Genomic DNA, 24,001 nt, shown 5'->3' on the forward strand with positions numbered 1-24,001 from the left:
TTACCAACATCCCCACCCCCACCGCCACCACAGTGGCACACTGGTCACAATTGATGAGCCTCCACTGGCACATCATCATCACCCAAAGTCCATGGTTTATCTCAGTTTTCACTCTTGGTATTGAACATGTATAATGATGTGACTCTACCATTATAGTATCTGTCCTAAAACTCCTCTGCAACCAGTGATCTTTTATTATTTCCAGAGATTTGTCTTTTCCAGAATGTTATATAATTGGAATCACAATTTGCACATTATCTTTACCTTCCCCACTGACTCTGTAAAGGAAAGAAGGGTGGATATTATTACACAGCAGCCAGGAGGGTGACAACCTAGGTCTGTACTTCCCAAATCATTCAGCTTCCATCACAAACTACAGCTCTCTCAGAAAACAAGTCCAAAAATTAAGCATACCCAAAGACGAAGGCCAAAGTTCTTAGCTGAGCAGGTGAACTACCAGCTCATTTAAATTCACTGGAACTGAGTGATACCCAAGAAAGAAAGGTGTAATAAAGTGAAAATTGGGGTTATGGATATATACTCACAAATCTTGGATTTAACCAAGGTCTCTGTTGTGCTTAAAAGGCATTTATTAAGAGTTTTACCAGAGTAATAGTCTCCAGTGGGTTCTAACTCTACTGTATGTATGCCTGGGATTCCTCGAATTTGTCAAATAGTAAGCAGACCTGAAGAATACCAGCTGACAGTTAACATGCTACTTGCCCTGGTCCTCACAGTGTGTGTGTCTGTATGTGTTTGGGGCAGCGGGGGAGGCAGGCCTACTTATATTCAGAAGCAGAGAGCCCCAGAAATCAGATCTCCTGCTGGAAGATGGGGAGAGGGGTCCCCCTAGGTTTCAGGAATAATATTCACCAAATCTCTGAAGTGAGTTAACTTCCCATTTAGTAATGTACCATTTAGAGGTAAGAAGAATGCTCATCTCCTGGTCCAAAATAGGGCAGAGTAAGAGCTAGAAAAGGACAAAATGGAAATGGTCATTTCAACAAAATAGGAGAGGGTGATGGAAGAAGCAGAGGCATGAAAGGAATAATGTCTTGACTTACTTTTTGGTGAGTCGAGGGTCCAGAGGAGGGTGTTGTGCTCCATACACAGGTTGGATGCTGAAAGAAAGAAACAGGAAGAAGCAAGTGGTCAGGAAGCCACACATGTGGGCTAATCTGTCACCAAATTGGACAGGACTTTGAGAAATAGGTTACCTCTAAGAACAAACTATGCCCAAGTCAGGCCCAACTGATACCAATCTTTAAAAAACAAAGTTTCTTGGGGGCAAGCTGAGGATGTAGCTCAGTGGTAGAGCATCTGCCTAGCATGCATAAGGCCCTGGGCTCAATGCCTAGCACCCCCCATACACACACACTATAGTCTTTGGGGTTAGGGTATGTGTAGCTCCTTGGTAATACATGTGCTTAACGTGCCCAAGGCCTTAGGTTCAATCCCCAGACCAAAAATGAAATAAAATTCAAAAGAAATTTTTAATGTTTTAAAAAGTCTTTTGATGGGCCAGGTGTGGCACACACCTGTAATACCAGTGGCTTGGGAGGCTGAGGCAGGAGGATCTTGAGTTCAAAGCCAGCCTCAGCAACTTAGCGAGGCCCTAAGCAACTCAGCGAGACGCTGTTTCTAAATAAAATACAAAAAAGGACTGGGATTGTGGCTCGATAGTTAAGCATCCCTGGGTTCAATCCCCACTCCCCTCCAAAAAAAGTTTTTTGACTGTTCATTTCCCTGGTGAAATTACAATGCCTTACATATCTGACTGTCAGGAAGTTCTATCTGTAAAGAAGGTAGCATGGAAAGTTAACAGGCTTGAGAGTTAGAGAAAGCAGAGTTCAGAAGCCAGTTCTGTCACCCAGTAGCACTGTAAACTTGCCCCAAATTATTTTACTTCTTTGAACTTATTTTCTCATCTGTAAAATAGGAATATCACCTACTTTAAAGGCTCACTAGGCTAAAAGACAGTGAAGTGACACTGTACATCAAGGGAAGAGTGACTCAAGGAATCAGATACTGCGGGTGGAGGGTAAAGTGACATAATGACTTTCAAATACTACTTGGCTCTAGATAGGAAAAGGAAATATGCACACCTGACAAATCCAGCATTTTCACTCCCAATTACATATCCAAAGAGAAATATAAATATACACAGATCAGGAGACATATAAAACTGTTCAAAACACCATGTTTCCTCTAAACCCCAAACTAGAAAGACTTCAAACATTCCTTCATAATAAACAGAAATAAACTGCAATGTTTCTATGTGAAGTAGTGCTGCAAGTAACAATGTGGATGCATCTTACAAATACCACACTAAGCAAAAGAAGCAAAGTTAAAACCGGATAAAAAGAAAATACTGTATGGTTGTCTGGTTCCACTCCTGTACACTTTATGTGCATCTATGACTACACGACCGGTGTGATTCTACACCACGTGCAACCAGAAGAATGAGAAACTGTACTCCATGTTATGCATGAGGTGTCAAAGTGCATTCTACCGTCACGTGTAACTAATTAGAACAAATGAAAAAAATTTAAATACAAAAAAAAAACTGGCAAAGATAATTTCAATTGTTTAGGGATGTAAGCACAGTACTAAAATTATAAAGAAGGCAAAAAATGATTAAAATAAAAAGATTTAGTTCTCTGTGGGGGAAGCAGGGAGGGGAAAGAACCAACTCAAATCTGCTAGGTGTTCACTTGTGTTCACCTGTGGTCATTCATCAAGCTGTCACCAAACCACACACTGTGTTTCATACACCTGTGTACATCACAATTAAAAGAAAGAAAATGACCTGAGAATAACTGTATATCAAACCAAACTGATCTACATATAATGGAACAGAAAAAAACATTTTTGACATGTAAGAATTCAGGAAACAGGCAGGGTGCAGTAACTCACGCTTGTAATCCTAGCGACTCGGGAGGCTGAGGCAGGAGGATCACAAGTTCAAAGCCAGTCTCAGCAATTTAGCAAGACCCTGTCTCAAAATAAATAAAAAACTTGGATGGGGATGTGGCTCGGTGGTTAAGTGCCTCTAGGTTCAATCCCTGGTGGAAATAAAAGACAATACAGGAATTGTCTCCTACCTGAAGAAACTAGGAGAGGACAAGTTTCAACTAACCCCAAAATAAGTGGAGAAACCACAGCAGGACCAGTATAGGACTAAATCTCAAATTTGAGACTTTGCAGTTGCAGAAGAGAGTGTGAAGGTAATATAACTGACAAACGTTAAAATAGAAAGGAGGAAAATGAGGACAAATAAGTACCTTGATTTCCTCATCTTTGATAGCTCACAAAATATTAAAGCTGATACTCAAACAATAGAAGCATAAGTATATTTTAAGATAGAAACATGCCTGTAATCCCAGTGATTCAGGAGGCTAAGGCAGAAGGATTGCAAATTCAAGGCCAGCCTGGGCAACTCAGGGAAGCCCCGTCTCAAAAAAAAAAAAAAAAAAAAAGTGGGATGGGGTGGGGTTGGGCAGCAACATGGCTCTGTGGAAGAGTGCCCCTGGGTTCAATCCTCAGTACTACAAAAAACAAATAAACAAAAACAAAAGGCAAATAATTTAAGCAAATATGTTTATGTTTTGCCTCTAAGCAAATAAATTTATAAAATAAATAATATAAGGAACTGAAAGTAGGTGGGGAAAGAAGAAGCAAGAAATATAACTATGAATTCAATCATTGATCATGGTGGAAATCAACAAATAATGTCTAAAAAATATAAGAAGTTTTAAGTACAGCCAGGAATGGCGACACATACCTGTAATTCCAGCAACTCAGAAGGCTGAGGCAGGAGGATGGAAAGACCCTATCTCCAAATTAAAAAGTAAAAAGGAATGGGGTATAGCTCAGTGGTAGGACACCTCTTGGTTCAATTCCCAATACCATAAAAAATTAAAAAGGTACAAATTCAATCACTAAAATAAAAAAACAAATTTTCCAAATTATCAGAATGTATACATGCATGACCCCACGAAAAGAGGCACAATCTATAAAATGAAAGACTTTTTTTAGTAAAAGATTTTTTTAAAGAAAATACTGAAAATAGAACTAAGACTAATACATCAGCTATTCCAATTAAAATAAATGGGCTGAAGTTACCTATTAAAAGAAAAGGATTACTGTCAACAGTGAACTGGTTAAATAAATTACAGTACACTGGGCTAGAGATGCAGCTTAGTGCAGAGCACTTACCAAGCACATATGAGGTCCTGGGTTCAATTCCCAGCATCACAAAATAAATAAAATTACAGCATATCCTTCACATATCTTTTTTTTTTTTTTTTGGAATGGGGCCTGAACCCAGAGGTGCTGTACAATACAACTGAGATACATCCCAGCCTCCCATCTTTTTTTTTTGAGACATAGTCCCACTAAATTGCCCAGGCTAGCCTGAAACTTACAATCCTCCTGCCTCAACTTCTGAGTTCTTAGGATTAAAGGCATGTGCCACCATGCCCGGCAGAGTCCATCTTTTAAAAGGAATGAGGCATTGACATGAATCAAACTCAGACATTAATTGAAAAGAGATGCAGAACTATATGTATAATGTGACACCATTTTTGTAAAAATCTTTAAAATGTCCACACATATCTATGTATGATTAAGTCCACATCTTTTTTTTGGTGGTGCTGGGGAAAGTCGATGTCTTGTAGGGTATCTCCAACACTAGTACCAGCGGTTTAGAAGAGGAGGCTAATGACTGAAGGCCAAGACAGACACCAGGGAGACTCAGTGTGTGTTACGAACCCTTTTGTGCCTCTCTGACTCAGCGTCATGTACAAGTATCACCTCTGCAAGAAATAAATCAAGCAATCTTAAGAAGGTTGGAAGGTTTAAATGGGATGATGTGTCAAAAGCCCTTTAGCACAATTCCTGGTGGGTGGTAATACTCACTTAATGGTAAGCAGGTAGTGAGATAGTTTTGCAAACTTAGAACACTACTTAGCACACACTCAGTGCCAAGAAATGTTGGCTTTCTTCCTCCTCTCATTTTATAATTTAATCCACACCCAACATTTAGAAAACAGAACAAGTTCACCAAGTACAGAGGTGATCTTAAAAATTCTTTTTAAATAAAAATGTAAGCAATTCAATCATTTTCACACTGATTCTGTTAAGAGTTCAGGGGAAAGATAGTGTACACCTGTAATCCCAGCTACTTAAAGAGGCTGAGGCAGAAGGATGACAAGTTCAAGGTCAGTCTGGGCAACCCAGTGAAAGCCTATCTCAAAATAAAAAATAAAAAGGACTAGGGATATAGCTCAGTGGTAGAGCACCTGGGTTCAATCCCCAGCACTGAAACAAGTAAAAGTTCAGAGGGAGTTCAGAGGGAATTTTTTTCATGTATTACCTTTAGTTATGTATACAGTCCCTACCTTTTTAGCTATAAGAATCTCTACTCCTTAAACCTTTCTGGAATGTTATTAAGTAACCTGTAGTAGTATGGACACTACTACAGAAACCAAATCTGAAAAGCAAAAACCACTCTAATGGATTTTGAAGAGTCTCCTAGGCTGGGGGAAAGGACAAAAAACAACACAAAACAAGAGCCAAGTGTGGTGGGGTTCACCTGTAATCCCAGCAGTTTGGGAGGCTAAGGCAAGAGGATCGCAAGTTCGAGGCCAGCCTCTGCAACTCAGCAAAGTTCTATGCAACTGAGCTATACCCTGTCTTAAAATGAAAAATAACAAGGGTGGAAGATGTGGCTCAATGGTTAAGCACCCCTGGATTCAATTCTTGGTACAAAAAAAAAAAAAAAAAAAAAAAAAAGGGAGAGAGAGAGAGAGAGAAAGAAAGAGAAACCAAAGAGTAAAGGAGGGGAACTTTGGCTTAGCGAGAGAGAGGACTTAGACAAAATAAAAATTAAAACACAACCAAAAAACCTAAAAGGCCCTTGATTTGCATTGCAGCATTTGCAGATATCCTGAGTACACCTGAACTCTCCAAGTCCAAAAGTCCTCCTCTTAGTGAAACATAAAATCAAGGGATAAACTCTGCAGGAAGATCTCAACAGTCCAGTTAGGTTAGCTGACTGGATATAAAAATAAGAGAGGATCCTTAACTCCTTTCTAAAGAGAGTATTACCACCTGCCAGTAACCCATGCAGAGAAAAAGCAAACCTAACCAAGCAGGCTGAAGGGCCAGAGGACATCAATTACCTAGGAAAGAAATCTTAAAATCACACTAGACTACTTTTAAAGATGTCAGCGATGTGCTGGCACAGGCAGAAAGTCTAAGATAAATGATGGACTTAATCAGCAAAGGTATCACGGCCCAAATTGAATTTGTTAACATATTGCTGAACTAAACCATGATGAATCTAACCTGGAACACTCTGTATAATAAATCAATTTACTGTACCTCAAAAAGACAGGCAAGAAGTTAGAAAAGGAAACCAAAATGATCACAGAGGCTAAACGAAGATAAACTAAAAGAGCTTAACAATTTAGGTGCTCAATTTCCTGATTTTATAATTCGCCCATCAGCCTATTCCATCTCCACATCTCCCAAACCCAAACTCAACTCTAGGGAAGACTGTCCACTCCACCTTCCAAACATAACCTAATTATCATATCAGGCTCTTTCCCCTATTCCAAATGCTTTTCTATTTTGTTTGGTTCCAGTGATTTAACCCAGTGGCACTTAACCCCTGAGCCGCAACCCCAGTCCTTTTTTATTTTAAACAGGGTCTCGCTAAGTTGCTTAGAACCTTGCTTAGTTCCCTGGGCTGGTCCTGAACTTGCAATCCTCCTGCCTCAGCCTCCCAAGCTGCTGGGATCACAGGTGCGCACCACCGTGCCCAATGCTTTTCTATTTTCTACAATCCTGTTTAAAATTGCATCCATTTTGCAACATTCCCTTCAAATTCTATATCCACGCCCCGAGACTTTCCATGTCATAACTCCCCAGTACCCACTAACCCCAGCACTCTCTGATTCCTTAATGTACATAAATCAGGGCTTATCTATATACATTTTAAAAAATAAACTAGATTTAAATCATAATATAAGGCACATTCATGTAGGTGTTCAGTACCTAGTTTCAGAAATAAGACATTATGGAATTCAAACCCCTAGCACACTCCTCTCTCCACTCCCTCTTAGGAAGCCACTTAGAGTCTGACATTTTGCACATTCATTTTTGGTGCGTGTTTGTTATGGATGTTGTTACTGTGTGATAGTAGGGATTGAACCCAGAGGTGCTCAGTACTGAGCTACATCCCCAACCCTTTTTACTTTTTTAGACACGGTCTTGCTAAGTTGCCCAGGTTAGCCTCAAACTTGTGATCCTCCTGCCTCACTATGATTACAGGCATGAGCAGCACATCAGCTTATGTTTTTATTTTCTATGTGTGTATCCCAAAACAATACAAAATGTTGTTTTGCATATTTTTAAACTTAATATAAATGCCACCCAACTGTAAATATGACTTATTTTGACTCTAAATCAAAATGCTATTTTAAATTTTACATAATTTCATGGCTGGATGACTGATATCTAAGAAAGGTTTTGGTTTCATTTGTTTATTTCCACAAACCCAGAGTGCTGGGGACTCGATCCCACGTCTCTAGCATGAGAGGCAGGCACCATACCGGATGGGCTATATTAAGAAAGGTTTTGAGAAAAAAATTTGCTCTCACAGTATAAAAGCATTTAATTGACATTTTTAAACACACAGAAAAGTACAGAAAATAATATAACAAATATCCATGAACTTATACTGATTTCACAAATGTTAACATTTGTCACATTTAATTCAAAAATGTAAAGCACTAGCCAGGTGCATTGGTGCACATCTGTAATCCCAGTGGCTCGGGAAGCTGAGGCAGGAGGATGGTAGGTTCAAAGCCAGGCTCAGCAACTTAACAAGGCCCTAAGCAATTTAGCAAAACCCTGTCTCTAAATAGAATATTAAAAATGGGTTGGGGGTGTGGCTCAGTGGTTAGGTCCCCTGGGTTCAATCCCTGGTAATAGTAATAACTTTGTTTAATAAATACATTAATTAAATTAAAAATAAAATTTAAAAAAGAATATAAAGCATTAGAGAGATCACTGATGTCCAATTCCCATTCACTCCCTCCCCAAGAAACAACTGCTCTTCTGAAGTTGGAGGGTATCCCTTCCATCTTTTGTTACACGTTTAAAAAACATTCTTATTTTTAATTGACACATGGTAATTATACATATTTATGGGGTACAGTGTGACATTTCAATACATATTTATGATGTGTGATGAGGGGGCGCACAGTGCTGGCAATCAAACCTAGGGCCTCGTGCTAGGCAAGTGCTCTGCCCCTGTTCTGCCCCCCCACCCCCCACCCCCGTCCTATACACATATTCTACATCTTGATTTTTTTTCACTCAACAATGTGTTTTCACCCAGCTCCACTTTTAAGTTTTTCTGATTACAAAAGTAGCATATGCTTAGTGGAAAAACCGGAAAGTCAATTATACACAGCGTCCTCACCAGGGGAAGCCATAGTGCCAAGTACATTTTCGGCTTCTAGAAAGCCATGGTCTTTTTCTGTAGTGTTCTCACCACCTGGCAGAGTGCAACACACACCAGCAGGCGCTTCACAATAGTCAGGGAGTAAAAAATCAGAACCCTACAAAATCCAGACTCTGCTCAAGCTGACTCTTCTCCAGCTACACCTGAAAACTAGAGGCAAATCCGCTGCAGCTCAGAGAAACCACAGTGCACACGCAGAGGACGGCGCCACGGGTGTGCTGCCACAGAGACAGGGAGTCAAGGCCACGCTCAACCTCTGTCATTCTCTTTAATAAAACCAACTCCACAGCCTGGATTTGCATAGTTGTTTTACTAAGTTGCAACAGTGCAAAAACCCTGGTAGGAAAAATCAACAGGTATTTGTTTGGCACTGACAAAGGAGCTAAAGCAAATATGGGAATAGAGTTATCCAATTTCAATGCCAAACGTGTTGGCAACCGAGTCAGGTTCACACTTGTGCTCCGTGGACGTCTTCCAAAACTGGGGATCTAGGCTGTTTCAGTGATAATTTAGTATCTTCCAGTCACTTACTTTATCAGAAAAAACATTTCCAAGCCAAGAAGATGTTGTAATGGACCTCCCCATACAAGCTGGGACCATTATACCAAGTCACTATCAGATTCATTAATGTTATGAAAAATGACCAAGTGACACAGAAATTTTATTTAAAAATACACAGTGCCTAAGCAATTCAAGTAAGATTAGCCACTCTTTTTAACACCTGCCCACCCCACCATGCTGGGTGGGAGCAGAACCCAGGGCCTTGTCCACACTAGACAACTGCGTTTCACCCCCAGCCCAACTCCTTTCCATGCTAATACAACTTCCTTGACTTTAGGAATAACATTTGGCTTGAAAAGAGGGAGAAGCCCTTCCCAGCAGGATCAGAAATTAGAATGTGGGGAAAGAGCCAAGCTCACATTGGTCTCTCCCATCCCAAAGGCTTTCCACATCTTCTCACTGGAAGAGTCCACACCCTGGGGCTGGATGGGCTGCTGCCACAGAGAGTGTGTGAATCTTAGCAGAGATGGGAGGGAGGCAGAGGGAGTAGCAGAAAGAGCACTGTGGCAGGAGTCAAGAAACCTACAGCGTGGTTTGGGCACGTCACTTCCCTCTGGCCTGTTTCCTCATCTGCAGCGGCTCTATCAGTCTTGAGTTCTAACATTTCTACAGTTTCGTGGCACTCAGATGTGCATTCGGGTCAGCAACTGGCTACTTTTGAAAGTGCAAAATAGAAAGCCCACTTTCAGCCCCAGTTCCTCCCCTCTATCCACAGGAGGATCTCGTGTGACAGAACAAGAAAGAAATACCTATTCAGGGCAGCTGGAGTTGGGAAGCTTTGAATTCAACACTCAGCTTCAGAACTGGTGGGGGCCTGAGAGTTCACTCATTCCAAACCTCTCATTTCAGAGGTAAGGAAATCCAGCTCCGAGCACTTCAGTACTCTAGCCTACAACAGGCTTTTTCTCGGGAGCTTTGACACCACAGGCTATCTGACCACCAAGGCAGAAACCTCCTTGGCCCCTCCTCCTCCCCTACTCCCTACTGATCTCCTCTCCACTTCCACTGTCACCGCCCAGCTCTAAGCCAACATCACCTTTCCCACCACTGGATGCAGCGGCCTCTCATGAGCCTCCCACACTTTCTCTGATCTCACCGGGTTGAAGGGCGGGACTGGAGTGTTGGACGGGTACAATGTGTGTGGGAAGAGTGTTTGTCCCAATAACTGGTGGACTTCCTGGAATTTAGTGGGCGGGGGCCAGGGATGTTAAATGTTCTATAGACATTGGGGCTGGGAATATGGCTTAAGATGCTTGCCTAGCATGGGTGAGGTCCTAGGTTTGGTCCCCAACACAGAAACAAACAAACAAAAAAAATGAGTCCTGCAGTCACTAAAAAACAGTCTCCACAGGGCAGCCAGAAAGGTTTTTGTTTTGTGGTGCTGGGCATACTGGGCTCTGGTTGCTCTAACCATTGCACTAATCACCAGCAGGGTATTTTTATAAATGCAGCTCTGGTTGCTCTAACCATTGCACTAATCACCAGCAGGATATTTTTATAAATGCAAATCTGCTGGTATCAATCCTCTCCCAACAACTTTTTTTTTTTTTTTTTTTTGGTACTAAGGTTTTAACCCAGGGGTGCTTTACCACTAAGCCACATCCCCCAGCCCCTTTTATCTTTTATTTTTGAGGCAGGGACTCACTAAATTGCTTAGGCTCCCTTTGTGATCCTCCTGCCTCAGTTTCCCCAGTCACTGGGATCATAGGCGAGCAACACACCCTGCCTAACCTGTAGGTTAAAAGAACCCGATGATGATCCAATTCACTCTGAAACTGGTGCTGGTCAGACAAAACCATCCACACTCCAGATAAACTCACTAAATACCATTGAACTGAAGGACCTGGAAAGCAGGGAATCTGAATTTTATTCTAACCACAAATGGGAGGTCTGTAGAGGGGCAAGAAGAGAAGTAGGAAGACCAACCAGGAGGCTACAGCAGTCGTCAGGCAAGAGAGGACTCAGTTTGAGCCAGGGTACCAGGGGCAGACGTGGTAGAAACAGCTCAGATTTGGGATATATTCTGATGTGCCAGCAGGACTTGATGACTGGGATGGAAAGAAGGGAAAGAATCACAGAGCTTAGGATATGGGGCCTGAGAAGCTTGGTGAGTGGTGGGGCCACTGAGATGGGAAGAGCAGCTTTGCAGAGGGGTCAACTGGAAATCCAGAGTTCTGGCTGGACATGTTAAGTACGAGATGCCTGTGAGACCACCAAGTGGAGATACTTTAGTTGTTCAAGATTCATATGACAAAAGTACCAGGACTCGGATTTCTCTCAATCTAATTCAGGACTCTTAGTGATTCTCAAAGTGCTGTCCCTACACTAGCAAGCAGCAGCTGTTGTACATGGGATATTAGGAGAAACTCAACTTCTCATGTCCAGACCTATTGAATCAGAAGTTCTAGAAGTGGGACAGGTCATGTGTGTCTTAATAAGTCCTCCAGGTGACTCACTAAAGTTTGAGAATACTCATCACTAATGAAACCTGCTAGCCACAGCTGCCCTACATGGGTCTTCTTTGCGTCTCTGTAAACCTTTTACCTAATTAACAGTGGATGGTGGTTTGGTTACCCTTCCCTGCAGTGGGCTCACTGAGGGTTCCAGACACCAGCTGATCAGTTTTTCAATTCCCATTGCACTATTCATAGTTCCCCAAAGTGAAAACAACCCAAATGTCCACCAGCTGATGAATGGATCAACAAAATGTGGTATCTCCACACAATGAAATATTATTCAGTCATAAAAAAAAATAAATGCTACAACACAAAAATGTTCTGAAATTGGTGATGGTTTGACAAAACCATCTATACTCTAGATAAATATACTAAATAGCATAGAAGTGTACACTTTAAAAAGGTGAGTTTTGTAGTATGTGAATTATATCATAATAATGTTATTTTTAAAAGCATGCTTCATTCATTTTGAATTTGGCTATTTTCTTTCATAAAATTCCTAAAATTCCTATTTGTTGTCACTTAGGTCATTGAATTATGATCAAAGAAAGTGAAAGTAACCTGCCATTGCTTTGATTTTTCTTTCTTTTTTTTTTTTTTTTTTTGTACTGGGGATTGAACCCAGAGGTGCTTAACCACTGAGACACATCCCCAACCCTTTATTTCTTTTGAGACAGGGCTCACTAAATTGCTGAGGCTGGCTTTGAACTTGCAATTCTCCTGTCTCAGTCCCTTGAGTCTCTGGTATTACTAGTGAGCACCACTGTACCCAACTGATTTTTAACCTTTCAATTTGCAAAGAGCAAACTAGTTTCACTTCTAGGTCGCCCTGAACCTAGTCCATGGTCATTGGTGTCACTAATCTGCCTAGGAGAAAGTTTTTCTTTTTCAAGACTGAAAGAGTCCAGATGTAAAAGTTCTATTCTTTAGAAAATGCCTTAGCATTTTCCTTAAACCAAAAGCACCTTTCCAGCTAAAAGCACCTTGGTTTTCTCCAGTAACTAGGAGCTCCTGGGGTTTCCCTGCTAAAAATACACAGCTGAACAATACTTCTCCTCAATAAACAAGAGACTAACAACTATTATGAACTGTAGCAACATTTTAATGCCTTAAGAATAAATAAGACAAATAATTTGTACTGGTATAAGGATCTGAGAAACATTCTTTTACATTTGTTCTAATAATAACAGTAATGTTAATAATTACTATTTATTGTGCATAATGTGCTAAAATTCTGTCCTAGGTTTTTGAAAAAATTGGGTATTTCTTTTAGTCCTCACAGTAACCCCAAGGAATGTATTTTTTCCCTAATTTCATAGATAAGGAAACTGAGATCTAGAGAGATTGTTCATTATTTGTTGTTTGTCACACAAGTTAAGAGAGTCCAAATAATGATCCAAGTTGTTCTGAACTCAAAAGTTCTCTCCTCTAGCCCTGTATAGTCCTCAAAATGAAAAAGGAAAACAAAAACTTGAAGAATCTGAAAACTCTCCTTCCCCTCTCACAAAAGTAGTGTTTTAAAAAAGGTGACTGTTGCTGGGCACAGTGGTACGAGCCTGTAGTTTCAGCTACTCAGGAGGCTGAGTGAGAGGCCAGTCTTGGCAATTTAGCAAGACCCTGTCTCAAAATTAGGGAAAAAAAAAAAAAAATCTGGGGATGTAGTTCAGTGGTAGAGCACCGTTGGGTTCAATTCCCAGTCCAAAAAAAAAAAAAAAAAAAATTGTTCCTAAAATCCAGTGGAAGAAATATACACACAAAAAAAGATAGTTATAACAAGCTGGGTGTGGTGGTGCATGCCTGTAATCCCAGCAGTTTAAGAGGCTAAAGCAGGAGGATTGCAAGTTCAAAGCCAGCCTCAGCAATTTAGTGACCTCAGCAATTTAGTGAGGTCCTAAGCAACTCAGTGAGACTCTGTCTCTAAATAAAATATAAAAAAGGCTTGAGGATGTGGCTCAGTGGTAAAGTGCCCCTGGATTCAATCCCTGGGATGAAAAAAGAAAAAAAAAAAAAAATGATAGTTAATAACAACCAGCAGACAGAGGCACTGAGGACCAGGCCACATCCCACATCTCCTATTGCTGCTTCCTGATTTAACAGTTTTCCCACTGATTATGATTATAATCTTAGAATGTCAAAATTTAATGATCTCTTTATGGAAAACCCCAGAGAACAACAGTTAGCACAACTGGAGAGCTCACAAGACCAGGAAGGAAAAGGAATCAGATGGCAGGAAGTGGTGCTTATCTAAAAACACAGAACATCTTTAGCACTGTTATTCCACAGCACTTTAATCTGAAGCTATCTTTGCATTCCCTTGTATTATTTTAATATATAATACTAAAAACTGATTCCCACCCTATTCAACATATCTAATAGGACTTAAATAAAATAAGACAGTTACATAGCCAGAGTCTCTCTTGCTTAAAGAAAGAAAAAAAAAAAAAAAATCACAAGGTCAAAGGATTATCCCAGAAGGAAAATACCTTAATCTATTAGGAAAGGTGGCATGTGGGGCACAACCAAACATGAATTTTATCATTAAGTAATCTGTGGCTGGCAGAAATCTTAAATTCACAACTGAAACACACACTCCTCCTTTTACTTTTCAGGACTCTGCCCAAAACAAATTGAAACTGTAAACGAAGAGTAGATTGATGAATGGACAAAAGCTAGGAGTGTCAGCATACATGGAGAAGGGGGGAAAACAGCTTAGAAGGTCTGCTCTCCAACTATATACAATTTAAGAATGAAAAATTTTGGTGCATTTGGACAAAAGTGCGTAACTACGTAGGGGAGGGACAGATTACTTTGGATTGGACAAATTCGTAGAAAAAGGAATAACCCCGATCCTGTGGTCACCCTGTAATAATTCTCAATGGAAAAAGGCCAACTCAAGATAAAGTAAGATCAGGTTTGAAAATTGCTCAGTTTTCCTACTCCCAATCCCTCAGGCAGTCCAAACTCCCACCAGAGCCCTTCGGGAATCCAGTAAAAAGATTCGTACGTGCTGACCTGGGGTTCCAAGGCAAGTGGCCATCCTCAAGCAAGCAACCAACCACCTGTGCTTGGTAGAGACCCCCGAGAAGGAGTCCTGTCTAAAGTGGGAAGCAGCTCTGGGGATGGCCTTCCGAGCCCAGGACCGACACAGGCTCTCACCCAACTCCACTGCCTCTTGAACCAGGTCTCTAGCTACCTGCTGGTTGAAGTCACCCCTCCTGAGACCTCCGCCCCTGCACCCATCGGTCCCCACAGCTCGCCCGCTCCTTAACGTGACAGCTGCCCTGCCACCGCCAGGCAGCCCCAGCTTCCCCGGTCAGGGTTCCCCAAAACCGGGCTTCCGGCCTCAGTGGCACCTCGGGCCCGCGGGATTGAGGGATTAGGATCTGGAAGGGTTTGGTCCAATCCCCTCTCCCTCTCAGCGTCCTGGGCTCACCTCCCCGGCAGCTTGGCGCTCCTCTTCCAAAACTGCTTGCTGTTCTCGGAGGCCATTGCTCTGGCCCGGGGAAAGCCTGGCAGGCGGGCCGGGGGGTGGCCGGCGAGATGCCCCCAGGACCCCGCGATCTGAGGGCCAACCCAGGCCGCTTCCCCGCCGCCGGTCACCCGCTCCCAGCTCCTGGGGGCGCCATCTTGGATATGGGCACCCCCCGACCCTGCGCCGCTGTCATTGGCGGGTTGCGCAGGCCGAGGCCTGGCGGGCCAATCGGGAGTCGGAATCCTGCAGGCCGCTGAAGCCCAACGGCAACGTCAGGGGCTGGGCACACAGGTGGACCAAGAAGGCGGAGCTTGGATGAGCAGGGAGGCGGGGCTGAAAGTTCCCACCGCGGGAGGAGGAGCCAGGTAAAGAAAGGGACCCAGGGCAGGAGGAAAGGCGGCTTTGAGGGGCTGAGGTTGCTGTAACCGATTCTATTTTTTGAAGGACAGAGCATTAGTATATATTTATATACATAATTCTTTGGCCTGAACGTTAAGGGCCCATCTAATATTTGTGGCACATTTATAAAATCTCCCAATTTGGGGACACTCTGGTAATTACCCTACCCTTTCTCATCCTGTTAAAATCCTGATTTTTAAATTTTTTTCTGTGAAGAAAGATTTCTACGACTCCCCTGTCCAGGGTTGGTGATTGTTCAACACCTAACAGTTGGTTCATCAGAATCTCCCTCTCCTCTGTGTTAACTGAACACCATTAAAGGACTTGTGCCTTGGGTAAAATTCATATGAATTCAGTCCATACTCTTACTTTCTAACTATGAGAACCCAGAGGCTGACAAATAGGGTTTAAGAAATGTTCTTATTTTTTCCATCCAATTCATATTGCCAAGTACCTTTTCTTTTGAGGACACAGAATATCTGCATGGCATCAATCACAATCCTTAAGGATGTACCCCTCCCCAATATCCTTAATTTCCCTAATTAATACATTTTAAATCTTTCACTTGAATTTATTTTTAGTCTAATTTTGACTCATAATGAGGTCTAATATTAGAATTTTTTAATCCTTTGAAAGTTTTGTCAGTGAGTCTTACTCTTTTTGAGTTTCTGAGGTTGTATTCCCTGATGATTTGGTGGCACATGGAAAGTACTCACCAGTCTAGAGTAGTTTTTGTCCCAACAAAGGACTGTGAAGGTGGGTTGATTACCCTCCACTTCATCCCATTTACTGCTAGCCCAAGTTCTTCCATACATTGAAGAATATTTAAGGACCCACCCTGTCTAAAGAAGGTCCTTCTTTTACATGCCTCCAATGGTATCTTTCTACATAGACATTACTCCCATTTTCAAGTTTCTTTTGTCCCTAATTTCAGAATTATAGGATGGTATGAAAAGGGTCATTTTTATTCTCTCTGAATCTTTAATGTTTCTATAGAATTTGATCTTGTCTTCTCTTTGCACCTTTAACCCATCAACAACCCCCTCCCTAGTTTCCCTGCCTTTCCCTCCCACTGCCCCTTAAGATGCAGTGATCAGCACTGCACACCGAGTTCTAAGAGGGGTGTCCTGAGTTTTTGTTGGAGCTGATGTTTTTATAATTATTCTGAATAGTCAGAACTTTTACTGGTCTTTTGGGTTTTAGAAGAGCTGAGGTCTTGAAGAAAAGATTTCTTTCAACTTCTAGATCCCATTCCTTGGTGGCAACAGGCAGTTCAGAGTTCATTGTCTTAAAAGCTATCGCCTGAATTGTCTTCCCTGACATGAGCTGCCTTACACTTGGTCATGTGGCAAGACATTTGCCACCTTCCAGTCAACTCACATAGCTTTAGAAATGTTCCAGAAGATGCTCCCTGTTGACTTGACATTTCATTCTCTGGGAAGGAAAGTATAATTTGTGTACCTATAGACGTCTCAAAGTATCCCTTTTTGAAAATCATTTATGAAATGTTAAATAACACTGATTCCCAGGGGCTGCGTTTAACATTGTTCGACCCAGAGAAGCTCCATTATTCTTCTTTGTTTCCTATATTTAAACCAGTTTTCCATCCAAGATTTTAAAAAAAGAAAAAAAAAAAAAAAAAAAAAAGAAAGAAAAAGAAAACCAACTTCAGGCACCCAGTGATAACTTTTAAAATAATAGTTGTAGAACTGGTGATGTAGCTCAGAGGTAGACCACTTCCCTCACATGCATAGGACCCTGGGTTCAATCCCCAGTACCAGAAAAAAATGAAAATAAATATTTGGTAGGGAAGCCAGGATTATAGTACTCTTTCTCACACCTACCATGACTGACTACCCTAATAAACTAAACCAATCACACCCTTAAAGCAGATTTTCTTTTTCTTTTTTTTCTTTTCTTTTTTTTTTTTTTTTTTTGGTTACTGGAGATTGAACCCAGGGGCACTTACCCCTGAGCGACATCTCCAGTCCCTTTTTATTTGTTATATATTTTTTATTTAGAGACAGAATCTAAGTTGCCGAGGGCCTTGCTAAGTTGCTGAGGCTGACTTTGAACTTGTGGTCCTCCTGCCTCAGCCTCCTGAGTCACTGGGATTACAGGTGTGTGTCACCATGCCGGGCCTTATAGTAAATTTTATTAGGCCTCCCTATTTCTACTCTTGCCCCCTTAGATTCTATGCCCCATACAGTAGCCAAGGGAAGCCTTTTAAAATGTAAGTCATATCATGTCACTCTTGTGCTCAAAACCTTGCACTTTGCATAAAAGTCAAGCTTCTTAAAGATCCTGCATGTTTTGGACTGGGTGCAATGGCATGTGTCTATCATCCCAGAGACAGGAGAGGCCAAGACAGGAGGATCTCAAGTTCAAAGCCAGTTTAGGCAACTTAGACTCTGCCTCAAAATAATTAAAAAGGGCTAGGGGTGTGACCGAGTGAAAGATTCAATTGCCAGTACTGGTGGGACAGGGTGGGGAGAACCTATATACTTTGGTTCTACTCACTGCTCTGGTCTCCTCTCATTCTCTTAATCCTCTCCAACCACACTCTTAGGTCTTTGTTGCTTATTGCTAGAACATTCTAAGCATGCTCCACTTCAGGTCTTTGCATTAGCCATTTACTCTTCTTGGAAGTCTCTCCCTCCAAAAAATTGGACGATTTCCTCCCTCATGTCATTCAGATATTCCCAAATGTCTTCTCCGTGGAGAGGCCTGCCCTAACTGCCATTTTTAATTGCAGGCTCCACCACTCCATTTTTCCTTTTGTTTCTTCATTCTTTCTTCTCTCTCTTTTTTTTTTTTTTTTTTTTTTTCTTTGTTACTGGGGATTGAACACAAGGGCACTTTACTCCTGAACTACACCACTAGTCCTTTTTATTTTTCAGTTTGGGAAAGGGTCTCCCTAAGTTACTGAGGCTGGCTTCCAACTTGCAATCCGCCTGCCTCAGTCTCCTGAGTTGCTGGAATTAAAGGCATGCACCACACCTGGTCACTCTATTTCTCTTCAAAGCATTATCATACATGCCGCATGATGATTTCTGTCGCTGTCCATCTCCATCCCTGTAAACTCCACTAAGGCAAGGACTTTGTTTTGTTCCCGGCTATATCCCCACCACCTACAAGAGAGCTTAGCACATAGTAGGTGCTTAATAAATACCTAATGAGTAAGAGGGAATGAAGAATATGAACAATCTGGTCTTCTGGTTCTATGCTGTTCATACACGTTTTTTGTTAGGAGAGATTATGTTTCCTTACCCATTGTGAGATGTGTCCACTTTACCAAATATTCTATAAGCTTTCCTACACTCTTGGTTGAAGAAGTCATTGCCTCTTGAAAAGAAGTGTCTTCTTCAAACCCTTTTGCAGCTTCAGCAGAATGTACCTGTACCTAGAATAATGACAGAGTACCTGCCTAGCTAGGAAATCCTTCAGATCAACCCTGTTCATCAAAGGGATGATAGCTGCGGCAGCCAGATCACCCTCACATCAAACTTTGTCCAACTAGAGGTGAAAGTCATTGTTTGATGTTCCAAAGGGGGTCCTTGAGCCTTTTTTTTTTTTTTTTTTTTTTTTTTTCCAGTACTAGGGTTTAAGCCCAGGGGCAATCTACCACTGAGCTACATCCCCATCCCCTATTTTTATTTTTTATTTTGAGACAGTATCTTGCTAAGTTGATGAGGCTGCCCTCGAATTTGCAATCCTCCTACCTCAGCCTCCTGAGTAGATTGCATAATAGGAAAAAAAAAAAAAAAAAAAAAAAACAGGTATGGTGGCACACTAACCCCAGCTCTGCAGGAGACTGAGGCAGGAGGATCACAAGTTCATGGCCAGCCTGGGCAACTTATTGAAACCCTGTCTCAAGATAAAAAAAATGAAATAAAAAGGATTTGCCCAGCACATGTGAGGCCTTGAGTTCAATCCCTAGCCCCAGAGGAAGAGAGAGAGAGAGAGAGAGAGAGAGAGAGAGAGAGACAAACTGACTGACCTTTGGACCTACAGAGAGATCACTGGTGGACTTTGGCTTTAGCAGAGGAATGGAGTGCAAGGAGGAAGACAGTGTGATGAGAGGAGGAATTAAGAGATTAGAACAAGAAGGCGTCTTCACAGAGCATTGTCAAATGTTGAACTAACTAAGAAATAGTGAGGTCAGGCTGGGATTTTTGAGTGGAGAGCTTTCTCAGTATGTAAACCACCATCAGGAAGAGTCAAAAGAGAGAGGTTGGTGTATTAGAAAAAGCAAGGGAATAAGCAAAAACACAGAAGAGGCAAGAGTATATTGGAGTGAAGAGAGGAAGAGAGAGTGGTTAGAGTTTGTGGGGTGAAGGGATGATTAGGTACTTGGGGGCACACAGCAGGGTTGACCTGGAACCAATCCCCACAGGTCAGGAGGAACCACTGTAAAGTAGAACTGGATTCTAACCCCAGATATAAAATAAGTATCCATGAGTCCGTACTGACATAAATCAATGATTGAATAGGTTACTAAATGGGGAAGAAGAGACAGGTCTCCAGGGTGGAAGAATTCCAAATAAATTTTGTAGCTGCTCCACCCTACAGGAATTCGAGCAGAACTCCAGACTGCCTTAGCCATTTCTTCCCGAGAATACAGTAGTGGAAGAGGGTTGGAGAAGAAGCAACTTTACAGTGGAAAAATTGGACTAAAACACCCAGCCTGGTGATCAAGGTCACATCAGTCACAAATCACATTGATAATGTGTACCTTGATACGATGTGATGAATGGCACTTGACCTCTGTAAGCTTCCTCCCAGCAACCCATAACCCTAATGGTCTCATGGTGAGAAAAACAGCAGACAGACCTGACAGAGGGAATCCTGCAGCACACCTGCCCACTGTTCCTCGAAACTGCAAGGCCTTGCCCGCCACCTCGAGGCTGTGCACAAGGCCCTTCCAGGAGAGCCCATATCTTCATTTGTTCTCATGGAACTGCAAGATCAACATCTAACTCTAAAGGAAGAAGAGAGGAACAAGAATCTTCTCAGCTGGTTGGGCCTGTGGTTGCCCAGCAGTCTGGGGATGAACCACCTCAATGAGAACAACCACCAACTGAAAGTCAGGACATGACCCCTGGTCAGGAGAGAGAGGACGAAGGAGCCCTTGAGGTTCATAAGCCTGATCTGGAAGCTGATCTCCAGGGACTGCTGCAGGCAAAGACTGGAGGTAAGAGGAGATGGTCTTGATGTTAAGAGGGAGACTGTATCAGACCCAGAGCCTGCTCAAGAGCCAGAAGCAGGTAGAGGACGACCAGAGGTTTATATAAGCACACGCAGAAACTCTTCTTGCATTGGATCTTTGACTTTAAGTTCTCTCATGAAGTTTTACAGTTTTCTAAAAAAAAAAAAATCATCAAAAACAAGGAAGTCGCTGGGCATAGTGGTACACACCTATAATCCCAGCCACTGAAGAAGCTGAGGCAGGAAAATCAAAAGTTTGAGACCAGCCGTGGCAATTTGGCAAGATCCTGACTTAAAATTTGAAAGTTGGGCATTGGTGGCACACACCTATAATCCCAACTACTTGAGAGGCTGAGGCAGGAGGATTGCAAGTTCATGGCCCAACAATTTAGCAAGACCCTCAGCAATTTAGCAAGACCCTATGTCAACTAAAAAAATTTTAAAGGGCTAGGGATGTAACTCAGTGGTAAAGTGCCCCTGGGTTCAATTCCTGGTACCAAATAAATAAGTGAATAAATAAAAAATTGAAAGCCAAATATGGTCACACACACCTATAATCCCAGCTACTCAAGAGGGTGAGGAAGATGGTAAGTTTGAAGCCAACCTCATCAACTTAGTGAGATCCTGTCTCAAAATAAGATATAAAAAGAGCTGGGTATATAGCTCAGTGGTAGAGCGCCCCTGAGTTCAATCTTCATTACCACTAAAAAAAAAAAAGGAAGTCTGAGGAGCCGTCACAGCCAATAGGAGCCTAAGGAGACATGAAGACTCTATATAATGTTATCTTGGAACAGGAAAAGGATATTAAGTAAAAGTTAAGGACATCCGTTCCGAATGGGATGGATTTTAGTTAATAATCCTTATTGATATTGGTTCAAATAATTATAGTAAATGTACCATACTAATTAAAATACAAGATGTTAGCAAGAAGGGAAACAGTGTGGGGTGCATGTGGGAACTCTCTTTACTATTTGCTCAATTCTCTGTAAATCAAACTGTTCTAAAAAATAAAGGTTATTAAAAATTCGTTACCAGAAAGAAAAACAAAAAGATGTTCTTTATCTCGTAACCAATTAAAAACAGGAGGGAATGAAACCAGGTTAAGGTTTAAACACGAGAAGGTAGTTCCACAGAGATGGTGTATAGTTTGTAAATTTGAACCATATTATGCCACGACAGAGTGCAAATTTGGATGCTCCATGTCACATCAAAAAGGTGTAAGAAATGATGCACAGCAGGGGGGCAGTAGAACACAAAATATCTTTGCCTGATGTCAATAAAAATATATGGATTTTTGTCAAGGACTGGAAGAACACATGGAAAAATAAAACAAGTTTCAGTAGATGGTAGAATTCAACATCTTTTTACTTCTGGAATTTTTCTTTAATGCTGCATTTATTTATTTATTTATTTGGTATTCAGGATTGAACCCAGGGGCATGCTACCATTGAGCTACGTCCCCAGTCCTTTATTTTTTATTTTTATTTTTTTTAAATTTTGAGGCAGGGTCTTGCTAAGTTGTTGAGGGTCTCACAGAGTTGCTGAGGCTGGTTTCAAGAGACTTAGGCTTCTGAGTCCCTGACATTACAGGAATGCAGTAGCATGCCAAGGTAGTGCTACCATTCTTTAATATTATAAAATATATGTCATACAATAAACCAGGGGGTAGCTGGGCTCTGTGGCGCACACCTATAATCCCAGCCCTCGGGAGGCTGAAGCAGGAGGATCAGGAGTTCAAACCCAGCCTTGGCAACTTACTGAAGCCCTAAGCAACTCAGTGAGACCCAGTCTCTAAATAAAATACAAAAAAGGGCTCGGGATGTGGCTCAGTGGTTGAGTGCCCCTGAGTTCAATTCCTGGTACCAAAAATAAATAAAAAATAAACTAGGGCTTAGCAAACTTTTTCTATAAAGGGCCAGATTGTGTATATTTCAGGTTTTGCAGGGCATATGATCATCTGTTGCAACTACCCAGTTCTACTATGTAGTGTGAAAACGGCCATAGACAATAGGTAGGTAAACTAGCATTGTTGTGGTTGAATAAAACTTTATTTAACAACATTAAAATTTGAACTTGATGTACTTTTCACATGTCACAAGATATTCTTCCAATTTTTCAATAATTTTAAAATTTAAAATCCCGGGGTGTGGTACTGCATGCTTGTAATTGCAGCGTCTCAGAAGGCTGAGGCAGGAGGATCACAAGTTCAAAGCCAACCTCAGCAACTTATCAAGGCCCTAAGCAATCAGCAAGACCCGGTCTCTAAATAAAATATAAAAAGAGCTGGGGATGTGGCTCAGTGGTCGAGTACCCCTCAGTTCAATCCCCATTACCCCCCCTCAAAAACGTAAAAACCGGGGCTGGGGAGATAGCTATAGCTCAGTTGGTAGAGTGCTTGCCTTGTAAGCACGAGGCCCTGGGTTCGATCCCCAGCACCCAAAAAAAAAAAAAAAAAAAAAAAAACCGTAAAAACCACTTTTAGCTTACAGGTCACAAAAATAACACATCAGATTTTGTCCACAGGTAATAGTTTGTCACCTGTACAGTGAATATTAAACAATGAATAATGTATAGTGAGAAGATTAAGAAACAAAAAACCCATTAAGAAACAAAAAACCTTAAGATACAACACAAGCCTTTTTGTCCCTCTCTGACCCCTTCGCTGTCTCCAGTGGAAACCACGATCCTGAGTGAGGGGCTGGGCATTCCCGTGCGCACGACAGATTCTTCCTACATATGTGTGTATTCATAAACAACATGTTTTTCATGTTTTGAAACTTTATAAATAGCATCACACTGTACATATGCTTCAGCAACTGGCTTCCTTCACTCCCAGCCTGTAACGGAGCGCTAGTCTATTCATCTCAGTTGTGATATACTGCTTCGTTATATGAATATTCCTTAATTCTCATTTCCAGTTATTTTTGTTTTGAACAGTGTTGGTCAACATTCTTTCACGTAGTATCTTGTGCAAAATTTTCCTCTAGAGCAGCTCTCTTTCAATTCTTGCCTGTCAATTGTCTTTGTCTACATGGCTGCTGTAACAAAATATAGGCTGGATAACTTAAAAACAACAAATTCATGTCTGAGTTCTGGAGGCTGGGACGTCTGGGATCACAGGACTGACAGATTTGGTGTCTTTAAGGGCCTGTTTTCAGGGTTGTAGATGGTGCTGCTGACCACACCTTCATGTGGTAGAAGGCAAGGAAGTCTCTGGAGCTGCTGCTTTTTTTTTTTTTTTGGTGGGGGGGAGGAGGAGGAATTGAACCCAGGGCACTTAATCTCTGAGTCACATCCCAGCTCTTTTTTTAAAAAAGGTATTATTTAGATGTTGATGGACCTTTATTTTATTCATTTATTTGTATGAGG

The 24,001-nt window shown here is 41.6% G+C and overlaps 1 protein-coding gene and 1 pseudogene across 1 annotated transcript in view; one reads left to right on the plus strand and one right to left on the minus strand.

The window, feature by feature from the left end:
* The window catches only part of Tbc1d22b (TBC1 domain family member 22B), a 68,457-nt gene extending 53,266 nt beyond the window's left edge, over window positions 1-15,191 (minus strand). The window contains exons 1-2 of the mRNA XM_047559494.1: window positions 14,987-15,191; window positions 1,065-1,121 (exon numbers count right to left, since the gene is read on the minus strand). Coding sequence (XP_047415450.1) covers window positions 1,065-1,121; window positions 14,987-15,042 — 113 coding nt within the window. The 5' untranslated portion in view covers window positions 15,043-15,191. The remainder of the gene's footprint in view (window positions 1-1,064; window positions 1,122-14,986) is intronic.
* A 5,033-nt stretch (window positions 15,192-20,224) lies between these two features.
* LOC124989306 (P antigen family member 3-like) lies at window positions 20,225-23,384 on the plus strand (annotated as a pseudogene).
* Window positions 23,385-24,001: the final 617 nt, after the last annotated feature.

This window comes from Sciurus carolinensis, chromosome 7 (genome assembly GCF_902686445.1).
Source record: "Sciurus carolinensis chromosome 7, mSciCar1.2, whole genome shotgun sequence".
Taxonomy (NCBI): Eukaryota; Metazoa; Chordata; class Mammalia; order Rodentia; family Sciuridae; genus Sciurus; species Sciurus carolinensis.